The 17,169-nt window shown below is 44.2% G+C and overlaps 2 protein-coding genes across 5 annotated transcripts in view; one reads left to right on the plus strand and one right to left on the minus strand.

The window, feature by feature from the left end:
- The window catches only part of Sfr1 (SWI5 dependent homologous recombination repair protein 1), a 4,554-nt gene extending 2,011 nt beyond the window's left edge, over positions 1-2,543 (plus strand). The window contains exons 3-4 of the mRNA XM_023715462.1: positions 2-409; positions 1,772-2,543. Coding sequence (XP_023571230.1) covers positions 2-409; positions 1,772-1,963 — 600 coding nt within the window. The 3' untranslated portion in view covers positions 1,964-2,543. The remainder of the gene's footprint in view (position 1; positions 410-1,771) is intronic.
- A 3,004-nt stretch (positions 2,544-5,547) lies between these two features.
- Positions 5,548-17,169, minus strand: part of Cfap43 (cilia and flagella associated protein 43) — a 111,833-nt gene continuing 100,211 nt past the window's right edge. For 3 of the 4 annotated variants that reach the window (XM_023715575.1, XM_023715573.1, XM_023715572.1), the window contains 7 exons: positions 15,850-16,063; positions 14,186-14,298; positions 12,481-12,640; positions 9,262-9,426; positions 7,168-7,248; positions 6,384-6,537; positions 5,554-6,124 (listed from right to left, as the gene is read on the minus strand). In XM_023715575.1, the coding sequence (XP_023571343.1) occupies positions 5,958-6,124; positions 6,384-6,537; positions 7,168-7,248; positions 9,262-9,426; positions 12,481-12,640; positions 14,186-14,298; positions 15,850-16,063 (1,054 nt within the window). In that variant the 3' untranslated portion in view covers positions 5,554-5,957. Of the gene's footprint in view, positions 6,125-6,383; positions 6,538-7,167; positions 7,249-9,261; positions 9,427-12,480; positions 12,641-14,185; positions 14,299-15,849; positions 16,064-17,169 lie in introns of all 4 variants that reach the window. The other variant, XM_023715576.1, reaches the window with a different exon arrangement.

Genomic DNA, 17,169 nt, shown 5'->3' on the forward strand with positions numbered 1-17,169 from the left:
GCCCATGAGTGCAACGCTTAAAGAAAGATTAAGGAAAACAAGGTTTTCATTTAATTCCCCTTGTAGTGTGGTAAAACGTCTTAAAATAGAGAATGAAGAAAATGATCACACGTTTTCAGAGAAACCAGCATCTTCAACAGAGGAAAACTGTGCAGAGTTTCAAGAAAGTTTTAAACACATAGAGAGTGAATCTGAAGAACAGACATGCTTGAAAAGTACTTGCAAGAATATCAGTGCGTGTGAATCTGAGTCGCTTGGTACCGTGTCATGCGATGTTCTCCAAAATGATTCTGCGCATGACAATCTTAAACAAGAATTAAAGGAAGAAAAAGCAGATTTGGTGAAGCAGGTGCGGGAGAAGGAAGATGTCCTTCGGAGGCTAAAACTAGTCAAGATGTATAGATCAAAGGTGAGAAAAATTTAAAAATCTTCGCATGTTTTAAAATTTTTATGTAAGTTGCAGGGATGTAATTTCAAAGGTAGGAGATAAGTGTCTTCTAGCATAGTAAAGCAGTAAGGCAAATGCCAAAAACCTGGCTTCCAGCTTTAACTGAAGCATAAGTCATCGATCTAGATAGTTGATTAAAAGAGACCTGTCAGCATCACATACAGCTTTTAAATAGCTGCAACTGTTGTGGTTTGTAGTTCCTAGCAGTGTTAGAAAAGCAGTCGTGAGACGGAAATACAAGTGGAACAGAAGTGACAGGTGACCGGCCGGGGGTTTTGCTCGGAGGCATAGCCCTGCCTTGCAAACCTGAGGTCCTGAGTTCATTCCCACTACAAAGAAAAAGTGACAGCTGACAATGAATAAAACTAAAAGTGGGCCACAGACTACACAGTAAAAAGTATTTTTTAATAATCTTATGCTTGCTTTCAAATAATTAAAATATCTTAGGCATTTTGTTTGAGAAAACAATGAATACTCAGAGGTTTCGACCTCTGAGTTTTAGGTTTCGACCAAAGAGGTTAAGTTAAACAGAACTCGGGAATATGGACCGGGATAACTTCTGTTTCCTGGATAATTCATGCCGATGTAACTGTTCATTCTTAGGATTTGCTGAGTTTTTAGGATTTTTTCAAACATGATTAATGAGGTTGAATGTCATATTTCTAATGTCAACACTGTCGTCTTTTACTTCTAGGTTCACAGCAAAACAATGGCAGGTACAATGTAGTCTCAGATTTTAAAAGCACGATTGTATGGAAAGTGGATTTTTAAAACCTGTATTATTGCTTTACATATTTTTGCTCTACTTAGGGGGCCAAGGAAATGGCTCAGTAGAATAAGTGCTTGCCTGGCAAGCGCAAGGGCCTGAGTTCAATCCCCAGTTCCTAAAAAAAAAAAGAGCTCTACTTATGGAATAAGATTTTGTTTTTTTTTTTTTTTTTTTTTTTTTTTGCTCGAATGCCTTTAGGGCACTTTTGGCCAGCAGGAGAGTTGTGAGGTTCGAACTCCAGCAACCTGAGGCTGACAGCTTTGTGGAAGCAGCCACTTAAAGGACTGAGCTAGGGCCAGGCCCCCCCAAGAGCTCTACTTAATGATTTGAATTTTCTTTTGCAAATTAGTTTGTACCAGACTTGGACTAAACAGTAGCAGTAGAACTCAAATCAGTGACATTTGTAACCTGTCTACTTACACCCATTCTACTTTTCCATTCGTAGAAGCTCCTTCATTCCCAGGAATGTTAACGTTCGACCTGCACAGACTTATCTGACAGCTTTGATTCAGTAGGCCAGTCTTTTACTGGCCTGCATTTTGTGTCTGTTTCAGAATGACCTGTCGCAGTTACAGCTGCTGATACAGAAGTGGAGAAGCTGTAGCCAGCTGCTGCTTCATGAGCTGCAGTCAGCTCTGTCTGCAGAGAACAAGAAACTAAGCCTTACTGAACTCATAGACTACTACGGGCTGGACGATCAACTGCTGCACTACAGCAGAAGCGAGGAAGACTTCATAGGTGTTTAATTCATAATGTTTATTCTCTTTCTCCTCTCTTTTCACATTTTTTTTTTTTTTTTCAGACTAGGGGATCAGAGCTAGGCCGTCGTGTGCTCTCTAACACTGGGCCATACTCTGGTTCCTCTCAAGCAGATCTTTGAGAATGGCCACTTAGTGAAAAGATACTTAGACATGTTAAAGGGAAGATGCTGGCCATTACAGCAGCGGTGGCGAGCCTGTGGCATGTGTGCCACAGCTGGCTGCTTATATCATTTGCCATCAGTGCAAAAAGGTTCGCCAGCAGTGCACCAGGGTTCAGAGTAACATGTCTCAACCATCAATTTAGGGCCCTCTAAGACATGAATTAAGTCCTAAAATGAAATTCAGCATTTTGAGTAGATTTACCAACGAAAACACAACATTAAAGAGAAGTTGAAAGGTGGATTTAGTGGCATTTGCCTTTATGTAACCTGGAAGTGTGGGAGCCAACACAGAAAGGTGAACAGTTTGGGCCCTGCCTGGGCAAGTTGGCAAGACCCTGTCCCCCACCTCCAAAAAAGAATTTAGGAATATAGTAAAGACCCTGGGGTCAATCTCCATAAATGAATGGGCCAGGGACATAGTTCTGCGTCAAGGCCCCATTCTGCACATACACAAACACCAATTAATAGCATGTTTTAAAAAATTTGTGGGAGCCAGGGAGATGGCTCAGTGGAATAAGCGCTTCCCTGGCAAGCGCAAGGGCCTGAGTTCAGTCCCTGGTTCTGCAAAAAAAAAAAAAAAAAAAAATTTGTGGACAGTCCTAGGAACTAGTTTTAATATGTTGTTTTGGTTTCTTGTGGCAAAGTCTTATTTTCAGTGTTTAAAAAATAGTCCAGTCTGGTGAATGCCTGAACCTAAATTGGTCTAAAAGTTCTCACCTAAGTTTGTGGACCTTGTTTCTGCTCCTTTAGTGCCTTTTGTCATCTGCTGATCTCACATGATTAAACTTATGTTCAAAATCACATTTTTTTCTGCCTTCATATTTTTTCGTAGTCCCCATTTATTGAAACCATGTCTGTTTCTTAGGAAATGACCTCATTGTGTACATCCGGGTCCTGGCATACATGGTCCTTGCCCTTTGTGCTCTTTCCCCTTCATCTGTCGAATGACCTAGAAGTGTCTGTGCACACAGTTGGTCTCCTCAGCCAGGAATCAGGCTGCTGTCAGGTTACGTAATCATGGCTGTCCTCTTGGTTGTATTTGGCAATACGGCCCTGTCCCTGAGAATTCACAATTGAACCGGGGAAAGAAAGTCCGTTCTGTTTGTGGGTGGAGCTGGTAAACGTATATTCGGAAGCAGCGGAGTGGGCCTCCTCTGGGGAGGCCTGTGTGCTTCCTGAGGGAGGCAGAGATGGAGTGCGCTTTGTGCGTCAGCAGTGTTACAGCCTCTGCTTGTGGGTGTGCCTCAGTTCCAGCCTAGTCCCTCCTACTGATGTAGCAAAGCCTTGATTTTTGGTACAGCAGGCGACCCCAGGGCCATGGCCTATGTCCACTGGCCACACAAATTCAGTTTTCTAGACACTGCCCTTGTCATTGGCATTTGTGAATCTAGGATTCCTTCATGGACAGCCCAGGTTCTGGGCTGTTCTGGTACCTACCAGCCAGCCTCTGTCACTGCTGCTGAGCCAGGGGTCAAAACTGTGGGAGGGGTGTTGCCCTGGTGGTGGCGTTGCCATTCTGTAGGCCAGCGTGGGGTGCCTGTTTAGATTTCGGCCACTACTGATAGACACACCCTCTGGGGTCACTCCTCTGTATCTAATTGTGGAACTCTGCCTCCGGGAGAGCTGGACTTGTCATGGGGCTTCCGGGCCTTGGCACTCAGACCCACCTGAGAATTCCAACAACAGGGCAGGTACAAGGGTCAAAGGAGAAGAACGAGGCTTGATGGGGCTGTTGAAATTTGGGATGCCCACGGGTTGCCATCTTCAATGATTTCTGTTGAATTTGCCTTCCATTTAATGGTATGCATTTATTAAAAATTACCGGATACCATCTTTTTATATAAAAATGGTGTTAACCTTTTAACAGTATTTGCTTTGTACCAAGTTTAAGAGTATAATTCAAGTGTTAGTAACGCCCCAGGTTTGAAGATGAGAAAATTCAAGGTTAAGTATTTATTTTAAAACCTAAGTAGTTATTTCATACTTAAGTGTCAGAGGCAGCTTTTGAGTCCAGGCAGCCCAGCAATAGGGCTCATGTTCTTTATTCCTGTGTACAAGGCCGTGCTATGTGACTCAGTTCACGCTGCTTGATAATGGGTAAGGGCTTAATGGCCTGAAAACGTAAACATAATTGCTGTTCTGTAGAAGCTTAGAGGAATCTTCTGTGAACAGTAATGACAAGGACACAAGACCCATGTGTCCTTGCACCTGCCCCCTCCCCGAGCCAGAAGGGACCTCCTGCTGAAGAGGCTCCTCAGTGTGAGGGGCAGAGGCTTCTGCCACCCTACTTCACTCGTCCCTCACAGCTGAGGCAGCTAGCAAGGAACACTGTTAGAGTCCACCAGAGTTGAGAACAGAAGCAAAACCTCATGCTTGGCTTGGTAAGTGCCGGGAATCTAGAATGCCATCCAGTGAAAAGTGTGGCATTGGCTATTAGCAAGCGCAGCGCCCAGTAGGCACCTGAGGCGCTTGTATTCCAGTCTGGGTGGTGCAGGTCAAGTCTAGGACATCCACGGCTGACAACGCCTAGCAGTCCCAAGGTAAAGTGTCTGCCGCCCCTAATGTACACCGTGGCCTGTCTCCCTGCTCCCCACAGTTCCTGTCTCACATAATGTTACAGGTTCCCTAGATACAGGAAGTGTTACTAGTGGACCCTTCCTTGCTGAATTAGCCAAACTGACCACTTCGGGAGCCATTTCTAGTGCTAAGGAGAGGAAGTCGTCAAAAGGATGTTGGTCTTGCCATTACCATCCAGTCCTGATCGCTGCGGGTGGTCAGTGGAACCTCGAGAGCTTCTTCCTAGGTGGGAGGGTTTCTAGTAGCTCTGGATGTGGCTCTGTGGACCCAACTGAACATTCGCTTCATGAACCGCAGAGCTGTGAGGTGTTGCCAAGACCCCAGCATCAGACCCCAGCATTAGCACGGGCGGGTGCGGCGGTCCACCGGCTGCGAGGGGCGAGGAAGCTTTCTGCCAGTTTTCTCATTGTGCAGTTATCATTAGCTACATGAGCAAAGCAATAAGCTGCTTCGCGGAAGTAAAGCACCTCTTCTAGGCTGTCCTAGGCAGGTCACAGAACTGAGCTCTCCTAGTAAGAGAGATTAGGTTTTCAGTGCCGTAACTTAGAAATGATCTAAGTCTTAGGAAAAGTAACTTCTCATTGATGGAACGAAGGTTAATCTTCAAAATTCTGGTGATTTTGTTTGTTTATTTTTTTCTTGGCAGAACCAGGGATTGAACTCAGGTCTTTGTGCTTGCCAGGGAAGCGCTTATTCCACTGAGCCATCTCCCCAGCCTAAAATTCTGGTGATTTTAAACGAATAAAATAAATCTTGAGCCAGGTGATGTGGGTGGTACATGCCTGTAATCCCAGCGCACACTCTGGGAGGCTGGTCAGGAGGATCATAAGTTTGAGCCCAGCCTGGGCAACTAAGCTGTCTTGGTGAGACCCTGCCTCAAGGTAAAATGGGCCTGGGACATGGTCAGTCTCTAGTACTACAAATAAACAGAATACTGTTTTCAGAAAGGGGTTTGAACCTCAGACCTTGATCATGTTAGGCAAATGACCTGCCACTGAGTCTGGCCTTGCATATTTCTGTTTTAAAATCTTTTTTCTTGAATGAAAATAGTTCTTTCACACATTTATTCATGCAGGACAAAAATTTATGTACTGATTACAAGGCTAAAATTAAATAATTATTAAAAGCATGCAACTAAGAGAGGCTCTGTTTAAATTTCACAATAGGAAAGAAAGAACATTTTACCCAAATGAAATGATTTTTGAAATGATTGGTTTAGCCTTGGGATTCTTGCTGGTGTTTTACATCTTAACAAGAGCAGGGAATGTTCTCATCCTTAACCTTTCCACTTCAGCCTGAAGTACTGAAATCTGTTCAGCTTGTTCTTTTGAAATATTTGTCAACTTCTGCTGTTGCATCATCCTTTCATATTGTTCTTTGGCAATCTTTTCACAAGTCAGCGTAGACCCTGTTCCAAAAACACAGAGGAAGGAATTAGTTGGATTATTAGTAACACTTTTAAATATAAAAGCAGCCCCCAGCATCGACAGTGTGGAAAAATGCTCTTGGCTTATAACTAGTGTGCAGATTTCAGGAACTCCAATTGTTTATTTATTTATTTATTTTTGGCGGAATCGGGGATTGAACTCAGGCCGCTGAGCCGCCTCTCCGGCCCTTCCAATTATTTTTAAAGACGTTTAAGAGTCAGTTAAGGAAAAGTAGCTCACCCATCGCACTGCAGATGTCTTGTCTTTCTGACACAGCCACCAACTCTTCTCGGAGGCTGCAGCTCAGAGTGTAATTTGCGGTGTCTCTTTGATTGCTGAACTTTCCCAACTTTTTGAGTAGTTTTTTGCAGTTATTCACATTCTTTTTGTGGGTCTGAAAATTTTGCACCCGTGAAACCCCAGAAAAATAATATTGAAAAAAATTAATTTATAAAGGTATATTCTTGCATTATTGTACATGACCATCACGAAAGACAGTGTCTTGTCTCTGTAGTGCCTGCCATATGGCCTGTCCACAGCAGACACTCAAATTACTTGTTTTAAGATAAAACTATGTTAATATGTTTTAGAAAAAATTTTCTATATCAAAAATTGGGGAATATCTTTAAAAGCTTGAGATAGCTTTGTTTCCATCTTATATATGCCTTGTAATAAAAACTACTTATTTGTTATTTAGTTATGGTAAGACAAAGCCTTACAATGCCAAGGAGAGCCTATCATAAATCATAAGTGTTACATAATTCGAAACTCAATATAAAATAGAAAATCCCTTTCTAATCACATATGTCCCCAGAAATTAATTCAAATATATTTTTAATTTTTTTTAATTCAAATATTTTTAAAAGCACTGTTGTCTACCCCACTGGCCCTGGTTACCTCAGGAATACCAGGCAGTGGTCACGACTCTGCCAGGTTCCTTCCGAGTTCATGATCGAGACGTGCGTTTTGCTTAAATGATTCACAGCGCTTGGAATTACAGTGACTAATGTCTTTTGGGACTCACCTTATCTAAAACGTTAATGGTTTGTTCCATTATTGCAATCTGAAGAGCAATCAAAGACTCGTAGTTTGGTTCATTGAGGTACTTGAAGAGAAAAAAAATATGGAAGAATATTTCTCTACTTCAATAGGTAACTCTTTAAAGATTGTTTTAGTTTTTAAAAAATTACTGGCTTTCATAGTATATGTCTATGTTAGTTAAAACTGGCTTGATTTTCGTGCATGTTTATTTGGACCAGCCATCAATACATTCATTTGTATTATGTTGCAAATGTCTAGGCTGTTTTCTCATTTATTCATTTATTTACTCAACTCTTTATTACTTATTAAGTGCCCCGCTTGAGACCTACAGTTGCAGCATTCTAGTTAAAAACAATGAGGAATACACGCAGATGGGTAACATGACCTAGCCTGCAAGGAGAGCACACGGATACTATGAGCGGCCGGAAGAAGTGTGGAGTGCTGGCAAATTCAAAGGTGGCTTGTTATAGGGTAGGATTTTTCCCAGCTTGGGAAATCGAGAAAGAATTTCTGCAGGAGAACAGGTGGGCCTGAAAGAGCAGGTGAATCTGGGAGAGCAGGTAGACCTGAGATGAAGAAGAAAAGGGAGGGAAGGAAGGAAGGAAGGAAGGAAGGAAGGAAGGAAGGAAGGAAGCAGGGAGGGTGAAGTTGTTGAAAGGGGCGGGGGAGGGGGAGACAGAAGAAAGTGGAAGGAAAACGGAGGAAGAGGGGAATGCTGAACAAGAGGGAAAGTGGCAAATTAATTTGAGTCTGAAAAGTTGAAAGATGAGGTCCACCTAAGGACTTCATAATTCATTTGATAGTTAAGTGTGAGTCAAAAATATTTGAGCAGGGTAGTAATGTTATTAAAGTGAAATAGAAATTTAAAAATCTGATAGCAGTGTACAGGTCAAAAAGTAGACTAAAATTTGAAATTTAGAAAAATTTAAAAAGGATAGAGGGAATATTTAGAAATGAACTTTATTTTAAAGATAATAAAAAACCATTAAAGTGATACAGAATTTCAAGACATGATAGGAAATCAACAATGGTGGTTATATGCATATTGTTATCTTTAAAGTAGCTGTTTAGATTACCAGATATGAGCATGTAAAATTGGTCGAAAAAATTAAGCATTAACTATTTCTTATAATAAACCAATAGAAATTAGTAGTACAATTGGTATGTATATATAGTATATATACTATATATAGTATATATAATATATAATTAATATGCTATATGTAGTATATATAATAAAATATACTATAGTATATATTATATATATGGTTTTTTAATCCATGCAGCATGAGATCATAAGAGAAAGTTGTCTCATTTGCCATTTTATATATATAATTTTTCCCTTGCTGTGAAAGAGAAAGAAGCTGCTAGGGAGAGGAGAAAAGAAAGTAGAAGTTAATTCTAAACTGGGCATGCTGGGGCCTGCCATCCTCAGCTGGGGTGAGAGGGAAGTGAGTGACAGGGCTCAGGCGGGAATGGAATTGGACCAGAAGGCAGAGTTGGGATTGGCGTTTTAGAACTGGTCACTGATGTCCGAAGGACAGAGATGATCGCCAAAGAGGAGGGCATGGAAAGAAACAGCAAAGGCAGCATTGTACAGAAAGGCTGTATTTAAGACTCAGAAGCAAGAAAGGTGAAGAGGTAAAATGGTCTGATGTGTTGGAAGAAAAACAAAAAAAGGATGATAAAAGCCAAAGGAATAAGCTGGACATGGTGGTGCACGCCTGTCACCCCAGCACTTGGGAGGCTGAGGTAGGACGATTACTGCAAGCTCAAGACCAGCCTGAGCTGCATAATGAAACCCCATAAAAAATAAAGAGAAAAAAAGCCAAAGGAATGAGTAGAGAAATGAGTCAAGCAACTAAGAACAAATCCCTCCATGAGCTCTGAGATTGGACTGCGCTACCAGATGGGTCCTAGAGATGTGCAGGTAGCGCGCATAACCACCCAGAAGGAAAGGGATCAGAGAGCTGTGAAGAGGTGCTTCAGGATGTGCCTGCTGCCGCGGAAGCTGCGTACTAAGTCCTGGCTAAGTGAAGGAGTGAAAGTCAAGCTGAGTGGGGGCGCGGGAACCTGCCTTTTGCCGGTCCCGTGAGAAAAACAGCATCTGGATGTCCCAGGCCTTCTGGTTGAGGTCTTCCATCTCCATCTCCATCTTCTTGTGCTCCCACTCGATCTGGTAGATGCCTTTGTGCACATCTTTGCTCTCCATCATGCTCGTGACTTTCTTTTGTCCTTGAGTCTTAAAAAAGTGCAATGGGTCCTCGTATTACAGTTCTGCACACAGACCGGGGAGATACGTTGCCCCGTCAGGGAACAAAATGCTTTATGCTGCCTTTGGAGACTTTTTCGCTGATACAACTGGAAGGTATCTGGTGTGTGGAGGCCAGGGGCGAAACAAAGGATCCCCCGAAAAAGAAAAGAAACAATACTCTTCTGGCCCAGATGCTGAGTGACAGGCTCAGATACTCGGTCTTAGAGGCTCATCTTCTTATCTTCTTTCTGCCTGCCTTCACTCAGCTCGTGGCCGGTGTTCAGTCACTGCCCTTATTCCCTCTTTCAGAGTATCCCGCCACCACTGGCTGAGCTCCTCCCCCGCTCTCCAGGGGGACCGCCCCGGTCAAGTGCACAGGTCTGTCCTCCCGGGATGGCCTCTTTCCTGCTCCCCTCCGGCTTCCTCCTACACTGTCTCCTCACCTGTCGTCTGCCAGGCCTTTCAGGGCTGGATTTTGCACGCAGGCTCAGGTTCTCTTTTCTTAGCTCTACCTCTCGATGGTCTCGAGCAGCCTCACAGCTGAAGTGATCTGTGTCTGCGTCTGCGTGTATGGATTCACGTGATCCATACAGACAGCTGCTCGGCCCTGAGCTGTCCCCTGCGATTCCTTTGGCCCCTCGTATACAGGGAGTGCCATCGTTCGGCAGGTGTTTGACAGCGCCCCGGCCTCCACGTACCACATGCCTTCCACTTGTGTCATGCACAGATGTCTCAAGCATAGCATAAAGTATACTGTCCCTGAAGGGGCGACGTATTTCCCAGTTACTAAAAAAAAATTCACTACATGTCCTGAGTCAAAGCTACAGTTCCCTAGTTTTTCCCCAAATCATTTAATAATGCTATCTACTCAGTTGTTCAATTCAAAATTTCAGGAGTTATCTTTTCACCTCCTCCTTTGTCCTTCACATTCAACCCACTGAGTAAAGATTGCTTCCCTGTAACATGAAGAATCCAGATAAACTCCAAAATCACAAGAGTGCTGAGGTCACAGGAAACGAGGTCTCCTGAGCTCTCAGAAGTAAGGACCAACCAAGGAGCAGCACCCAGCACGGGCTGCTCAGTAGGAGAAGGGGAGAGGAGCCACGCCTGGCATCAGGAAAGGGCTTGTAGAGAATTCAGACAAAATATTTGTAAAATACATTGGTTAGGCCGAGTGTGAGCTAGCCGAGAGTGCAGATTCTGAGGGGGCCAGAGACAAGTGTCCTCTCCCTCGCAGGTCACTCCCTACTCAGCACGTCCTATCCACCAGCAAGACAGCAGCAGCGCAGGGAGCTGCAGAGGCCACTTGGAGATAAAGGCCCAAGAGGTGCAGGAACAGCATTCTGGGAAAGGCACGAGCCCAGCTCGATCCTTTTGCCACATAGAGACGAGGTCGGCCCTGATAGAAGAGCAGCAGGTCCTGCCATTTCCAGAGCCAGAATATGAATGATTCTGTCTACAGAAAGAGGTTAAACTGAATTAAAACCTTTTACCCCCAAAGAAGCATGGGAGAGGAATCCCCAAAACTGTCAAACAAGAATTCTAGATTTATAAAAATTATCCTTCAAGGATGAAAGACACGTCAGATGGTACGCACCTGCGCTGCACCTCCAACTCCAGCTACCAGAGAGGTAGCAGTGGGAGGATCATGAGTTTGGGGACAGCAGGGACCTCAATGTAAAGCTTCCTCTCAAAAACATTAAAAAATGAAGGACAAACTAAGACTTTCCAAGTTGAGGGAGTCCACTGCTAGTAGACCTGCTGTACAAGAAATGCTAAAATAGTTCTTCCAAGGTGAGAAGAAAAGACAGCAGGCAATAGCTCAAAGCTCCAATAAGAAATAAAAGACCACATGAACGGTGTAACCAAGTAAGTTTGCGCCTGACTCCTACTCCACCTGCGGGGAGGCTGAGCTGGGGCAGGAGGACGGCAAGTCTGAAGACAGCCCGGCTATTTAGACTGTCTCAAAAAAATTTTTTTTAAAGAGGAGAAGGGAAGATGAGGGTGTAGCTCAGGGGCAGACCACCTGCATCGCATGGGTCGGACCCCCAGCACCACACACACACACATACACACACTATAGGAACTATGTAAGCGAATATAAAAAAACAAAATTATTGTACTTAGTTTACAACTATTTTTTTAGAAGGTTTAAGAGAAAAGCGCATACAACAACAATTGGAAGTGTGCTAATAAGAACACAGTGTGAAAACATGAAACCGCGACAGCAGAGCTGGAGAAGCCCGTGAGCAGGCTTGCCTCCACGGTACCTAACTGGCATGAGCTCAGATTTGTTCAAAATCATAGAGCTGCATATCACTGTGACCCCCAGAGAAATCAGTAAGAAATTAACTAAAAATCAGAGAGCAAGGGGGATCTAAATGGTGCACTGTAAACACGAGCTGTACATGAACAAAAAGAAACGAGTTGGAGGAGCCAAAAAACACGAGATAAAGAAAACATCAGTGTCCGAGGTAAGGTTCTCATCAGTAATCGCTTTACCTGTAATAGGCTAAGCTGTGATCACAACAGAACGGAACTAGGAGCCAGTAACAACAGGAAGAACTGGAAGGTTCCCAATCATGTGGAAGTTAAACACATTATTAAACAATAAGCCAAAGAACACATCAAAAGGCAGATTATAAAATTTTGAAATGAGCAAAAATAAAAACACAAGACACCCAAGATGAGATGCACCAGGGAAGAGCTCAGGGAAAATTTTTCTCAGTAAATACATTAAAAATACAGACCTCACATCAGTCATCTAACTTTGCACCTGCGGCACTAGAAAAGGGACACACTACAATCACAGACAGAAGGGTAGATTAAGATCAGAACAAGATTAATGAAATAGAAGGCAGAAAAACAGCAGGGCGAATCAGCGAAAAGAAACTAGTGGTCCTTTGTAAATACCAGTCGCAAGCTGGGGAGATACGAGCAGCTACTGATTTAAATGAATTTAAGTTCCTTGCCACGGACAGAAGAGAAGCACACACTTGACCAGCAGCATGTTGTGTTGACTTTCCTCTGAAGTATAATTACCCGAATTACAGAATTCAGGTCCTCAATGATGGTCCTACTAATGAGAATTGCGTCAGGGTACTGCAGAAGTTGCTGGAAATTTTCCAGTTCCACTTGTCCTTGTTTGAGAAGCATTTGTATCGTCAAATTCAACTGGTATTTTACTTTTTCTTCCTGTAATCTAAATTGAAAAAGATTTGAAAGCAAGTAACTGTAGTGCATTTATACTTTAAAGTTTTACCTAGCATCTGAGAATGTGAAATTCAAGTTAGCTTAAGGAAGACGCATGCGACATTAGCGAAGAGAGTCGCGGGTGAGTGTTCCGAGGCGCCCCCAGCATGCCAGTAGTTCTTCCTATTGACCTAGGATTACAGTTGGATTCTTCAAAGAACAGCATGGACAGAAATCATTCATAACATTTCACTTAGACCAAGAAAATATTGTTTCGTTTTGATTGTAATAAAAATGAGGAAAACAGAGATGCTGCCAAGATACCCAGTCCTAGCCCAGGTCCAGTGAGTGTGTGGGAGAGCTTCCTCTTCCCTCTATCACACCTTGCCCCCTACAGCCACAGCTCAGGCCTGGCATACATGCCTGAGGTGTAACCCTGCAGCTGCAATCCCTGCAGAGAGTATAGAGGATAGATCCACCCACCTAGTCCAGGAGAAGAACATCTTGCCACAGGGGCACAACAGGTTCACCCTCAAGGACAGCAGTGGGAAGGAGCTGAGCACAGCAGCCAGACCCAAGCCAGACGCAGCTGGATAAGTTCAAACTTTGTAGAGCGGCACCTGAACTTCAGTACATGCGAAGGTTATATCTACAGCGAACATCTACAACAAAGGTCAGAAGACAGTGCTACACAAAATGATGAGAAGGAAAAATATTATAATTACAACAAATGGGAAGGTCTAAGTACACCAACTGATAGAGCCCGTCAGGACAGAAATGAAGATCCAGTTATACCTGGTCTGAAAGATAATTTCCTGCTCTCTCTTTCTCTTTTGAAAGAAAGGACTAAGTCCCAGAGCGGCCGCGCTCAAGTAATCCTCATTCCTTGCCTCTGTGGACTGGGCTTGCAGGGTTGGATCTCCTTGCTCAGCAAGAGACACATTTTCAAAGCCAAGAAACAAAGTAGAAGTCGCAGAGATGCTGCCAAATATAAACACTATTAAAGTTCTGACCTAGTCTATTGATTTCTGATACCATATTAATATCTCATTTGTACGCTTACGCTGGTTGTCATACTATTTCTGGATAATTCATAGTCCTGCCTGTAGTCTAGGTTGGAAAACGAGAGACAGTAATGAAACACTGAAGCTTTTAGCCACGTGGCTACAAACCGGGCCTTCTGGAAGCAAGGGTTTGAGACGGGCCCAAATCTCAGCACGAGGGCACGCGGGCCTTCAGGGCAGCTGCGTGGACGCCTGGCTGCTGTCCCCACAGCGTGTGCCTCTTGGGCCTCTAAGCACCTTCTGCGGGACAGCTCCTTTGGCTTCAGCAGTCTTAAGCAACGCTAAGCTTTTTCTAAAACTTACTTCTTTGTAATAAGAGCAACGACACACGGGCAAGCTGCAAGCTGCATCTGACACAAGTGCTACGCAACAAAGTGTTCTTTCAGAACAGCCGTTTCCAACCCAGGGCCTGACGAGCCAGCTGCGCGCCCGGGAGGAGCAGCCTGCCTCGGCGCCCCCGGCGAGGAAACCCGAGGGAAGGCTCCACGTACAGGATGAGTTCGCGGAACACCTTCTCGATCTCCTGCTGCACCTTCTCGTCGTCCTCAACTCTCTTCCGCAGGAAAGCCGTCATCTCCACTAGGCCAGTCGCCTTCTGCTTCACCTGAAAAGCCAGCCGGAAACATCTCAGGACACGAGGAGCTTCAGCTTCAAGAAACAGCCATCGTTCACTTTTTGTGCTACAACACTTTCCCCAGACCATCCTTCTAAGATTTATTAGAACTTTAAATCCCTGCTGTTAGGTCACAGCAAGCGTGTGAAACTTTCACGCACATCCGTTCCATGAAAAGTGTGGAGCGCACTCATGGCTTCTGCTGTCAACCATGCATGCGACCAATGCTTTTTATATCATTTTTGGAAATTACTCTGAAAATTTTTTTATTAATTGATTTATTTGGTGCAGGGTCTCGTTACGCAGCTCAGACTCGCAGTGATCCTCCTGTGTCAGCCTTCCCAGCACTCGGATTACAGGCGTGCACCACCATGCCCAGTTTTGGGGCTGGCAAGGCGTGCTTGGGTTCCTGGGCCGGCTTGGTGTGTGGTACTGGGGATCGAACAAAGGTCTTTGATCTTGCCAGGCAGGCGCTTAGACTGCCGACCTGTCTTCCCAGCCCTTATTTGGAAACTTTTTTCCCATCAACTTGAATAAAATTATAAATTCATAGATAGTGAACGAAAAAATGTGCTGCCCCCGAAGCCTACGGCACAGAGATTAGGGAATCTGAGCAAGGGAGGCGGCACATGGAGGGATGCTCCTCCAAATAAGCCCGTTTTCAAAGTGTTATCCAATGCCAGCCAGACAGCTCAGCAGATTAAAGCACGCGCAGGGGTCAGGGGATCGATCCCTGAGCCTGCCATGCCGGCCCCACCCCCGGGGCACGCTGAGACGGCAACTGAGACTGGGCACGGTGGCACATGCCTGTAACCCCAGCTCTTGGGGTGCTGTAAACAGGCGGGCCACTGTGAGTCGCATCTAGTAGTGAGGCCCTGAACACCCTGTAGACCCTTCCCTAAAAAAATACCAAAAAGTAAAACAACCAAAAAAAAATGTCAAAGTGTTACCCATTGCTACACTATTTTTCTATTTTAGTGAAACTACAAGATGGGTTCTGATGAGCTAAGTATGATTTTAATCCATGCAGCATGAGATCATGAGAGAAAGCTGCCTCATTTGCAAGAGGAATGGAGTGCAAGCCACAAATGCATTTCAGTATTATAGCAGCCAATTAGGAAAGTGGCACGAGATGGATACAGTTAATTTTACTAATCTAGTTTATCGAACGTAGTATACCTGGCACGTTTTATGCCAACCTGGGATCCACACAAGAAGCAGCAGCGAGGCACTTTCTGTTCCTTTTCTTGTGCCACGTCTTCTAAATCTGCATGCATTTTCTACTTACAACACATCTCAGGACTGACCACGCTGATTTCAAATGCACGAGGACCACCTGTCTCGATAGGGTCACTATTTGGATGCCGCGGGTGTGCAAGCACACAGCTACACTCGAACAGCACCAAAGTCAGTGTTTTTGTTAGTTTATTACTGACACTACCTTAGCATAAAAACCTAAACAGTTATGATGCATTCGCCGATGTAACTGTGTGTTTGATATTAGTACACAAAAATAAAAAATTAAACAATAACATTATATACTTTGTATTCGTTTTCCACTTTTGCTCGTCTAGTTATGCAGAAATGGTCCCAGACCGATGAGTCCACGCCTTCTGGCATGTTGTGAATACTGTCCAGCTCTTCCATGGCTTTCATTAACTGGGCGAAGGTGTCCTTATTCAACTTGCCAGCTCCTGGCTGCTCTCCAAAAGGGACAATACTGGATGCATCTGATTGTGCTTTCGGTTTCTGCATCCTGGAATTATCAAGAAATAAATCCCATTAACATTTCATGTTGTTAGAAACATCAGTGTTAAATAACAAGATGCTTACTATAGGCGCGGCATGAGGCTTGGCAATTCCTTTCGGCACCTGAAGGGCGGCAGGCAGATTACTCCTAGGGGAGAAAAGCCCACTTCGCCCTTCTTCCACACTCTCTGGTCCCCAGCCAGGATCATGGGCCAGACCACTGCTGCCAGCACTGGCTGCTTAACTAGGTCCGTCTGCACATCCTCTGCTGGTATCCTTTGTGCAGTAGGATATGCCTGGTGTATTTGGGGTTGGAGAATTGTTTCTTCTTATCTACATTAAAAGACTGGCTTTGTTTCCCCGAGCCGCAGCTGGGCCCTCAGTGCGGAGGTGCTTTCTCTGCACGGGGAGGTGGGCACTGCTGGCCTGGGCTCGCCGCAGGCTCCGGGTCTCATGCACGGTGGTGTTAGTGTTTGCAGCTAATTTTGTTTGACAACAAAGCTGTGTATTCCTCACTGCTGCCTCCCAGTACAAAGAAGTCCAACTTCTTTCTCACAAGCAAAAGCTATGCCTTTGAGTTCTTACACCCCACTCTTTTCAGAATAAGGAAGCCAAGACCTGAGGCAGAGGCTAAAACCCTTAGGCTGCTTGGAACTTGTCAAAAGTCAGAAAAAGTTTTATTCAGGATACAAATTAGCCCATTCCTTTGTGATGAACCATAACTTATAGATTGCATTTGATTAAAATTCTGAACTTAAGTTAGAAATCAGCTCAATATAATTGATACTACTTTCAGTAAAAAAATCTTTTTATTTATATTTCTAGAACTTGTGATGATTGTTATTTTCAGGCATTTCTGCTGGCGGTTTTCAAATTGTCTTGAGCACAATCACCTGAGAGGCTCTAAGGAAAATCAATTTATGTTCAAGCAAGTTTGGAAAACTCTGCTGACTCTGTCTCTTATACCTGGTGGGCAAAAGCCAAAATCAAGTTCCAAGAGGCTCCGCCTTGAGAAACTGCCTTAGCCACTGTTCTCATGCGGGGACCGAGTACCCAACATGCGAGTTAGGCAGGAAGGCTTCTTGAGGTCACAGTCTGTGGAGGCTTCCATCC

This window comes from Octodon degus, unplaced genomic scaffold (assembly GCF_000260255.1).
Source record: "Octodon degus isolate 3935 unplaced genomic scaffold, OctDeg1.0 scaffold00042, whole genome shotgun sequence".
Taxonomy (NCBI): domain Eukaryota; kingdom Metazoa; phylum Chordata; class Mammalia; order Rodentia; family Octodontidae; genus Octodon; species Octodon degus.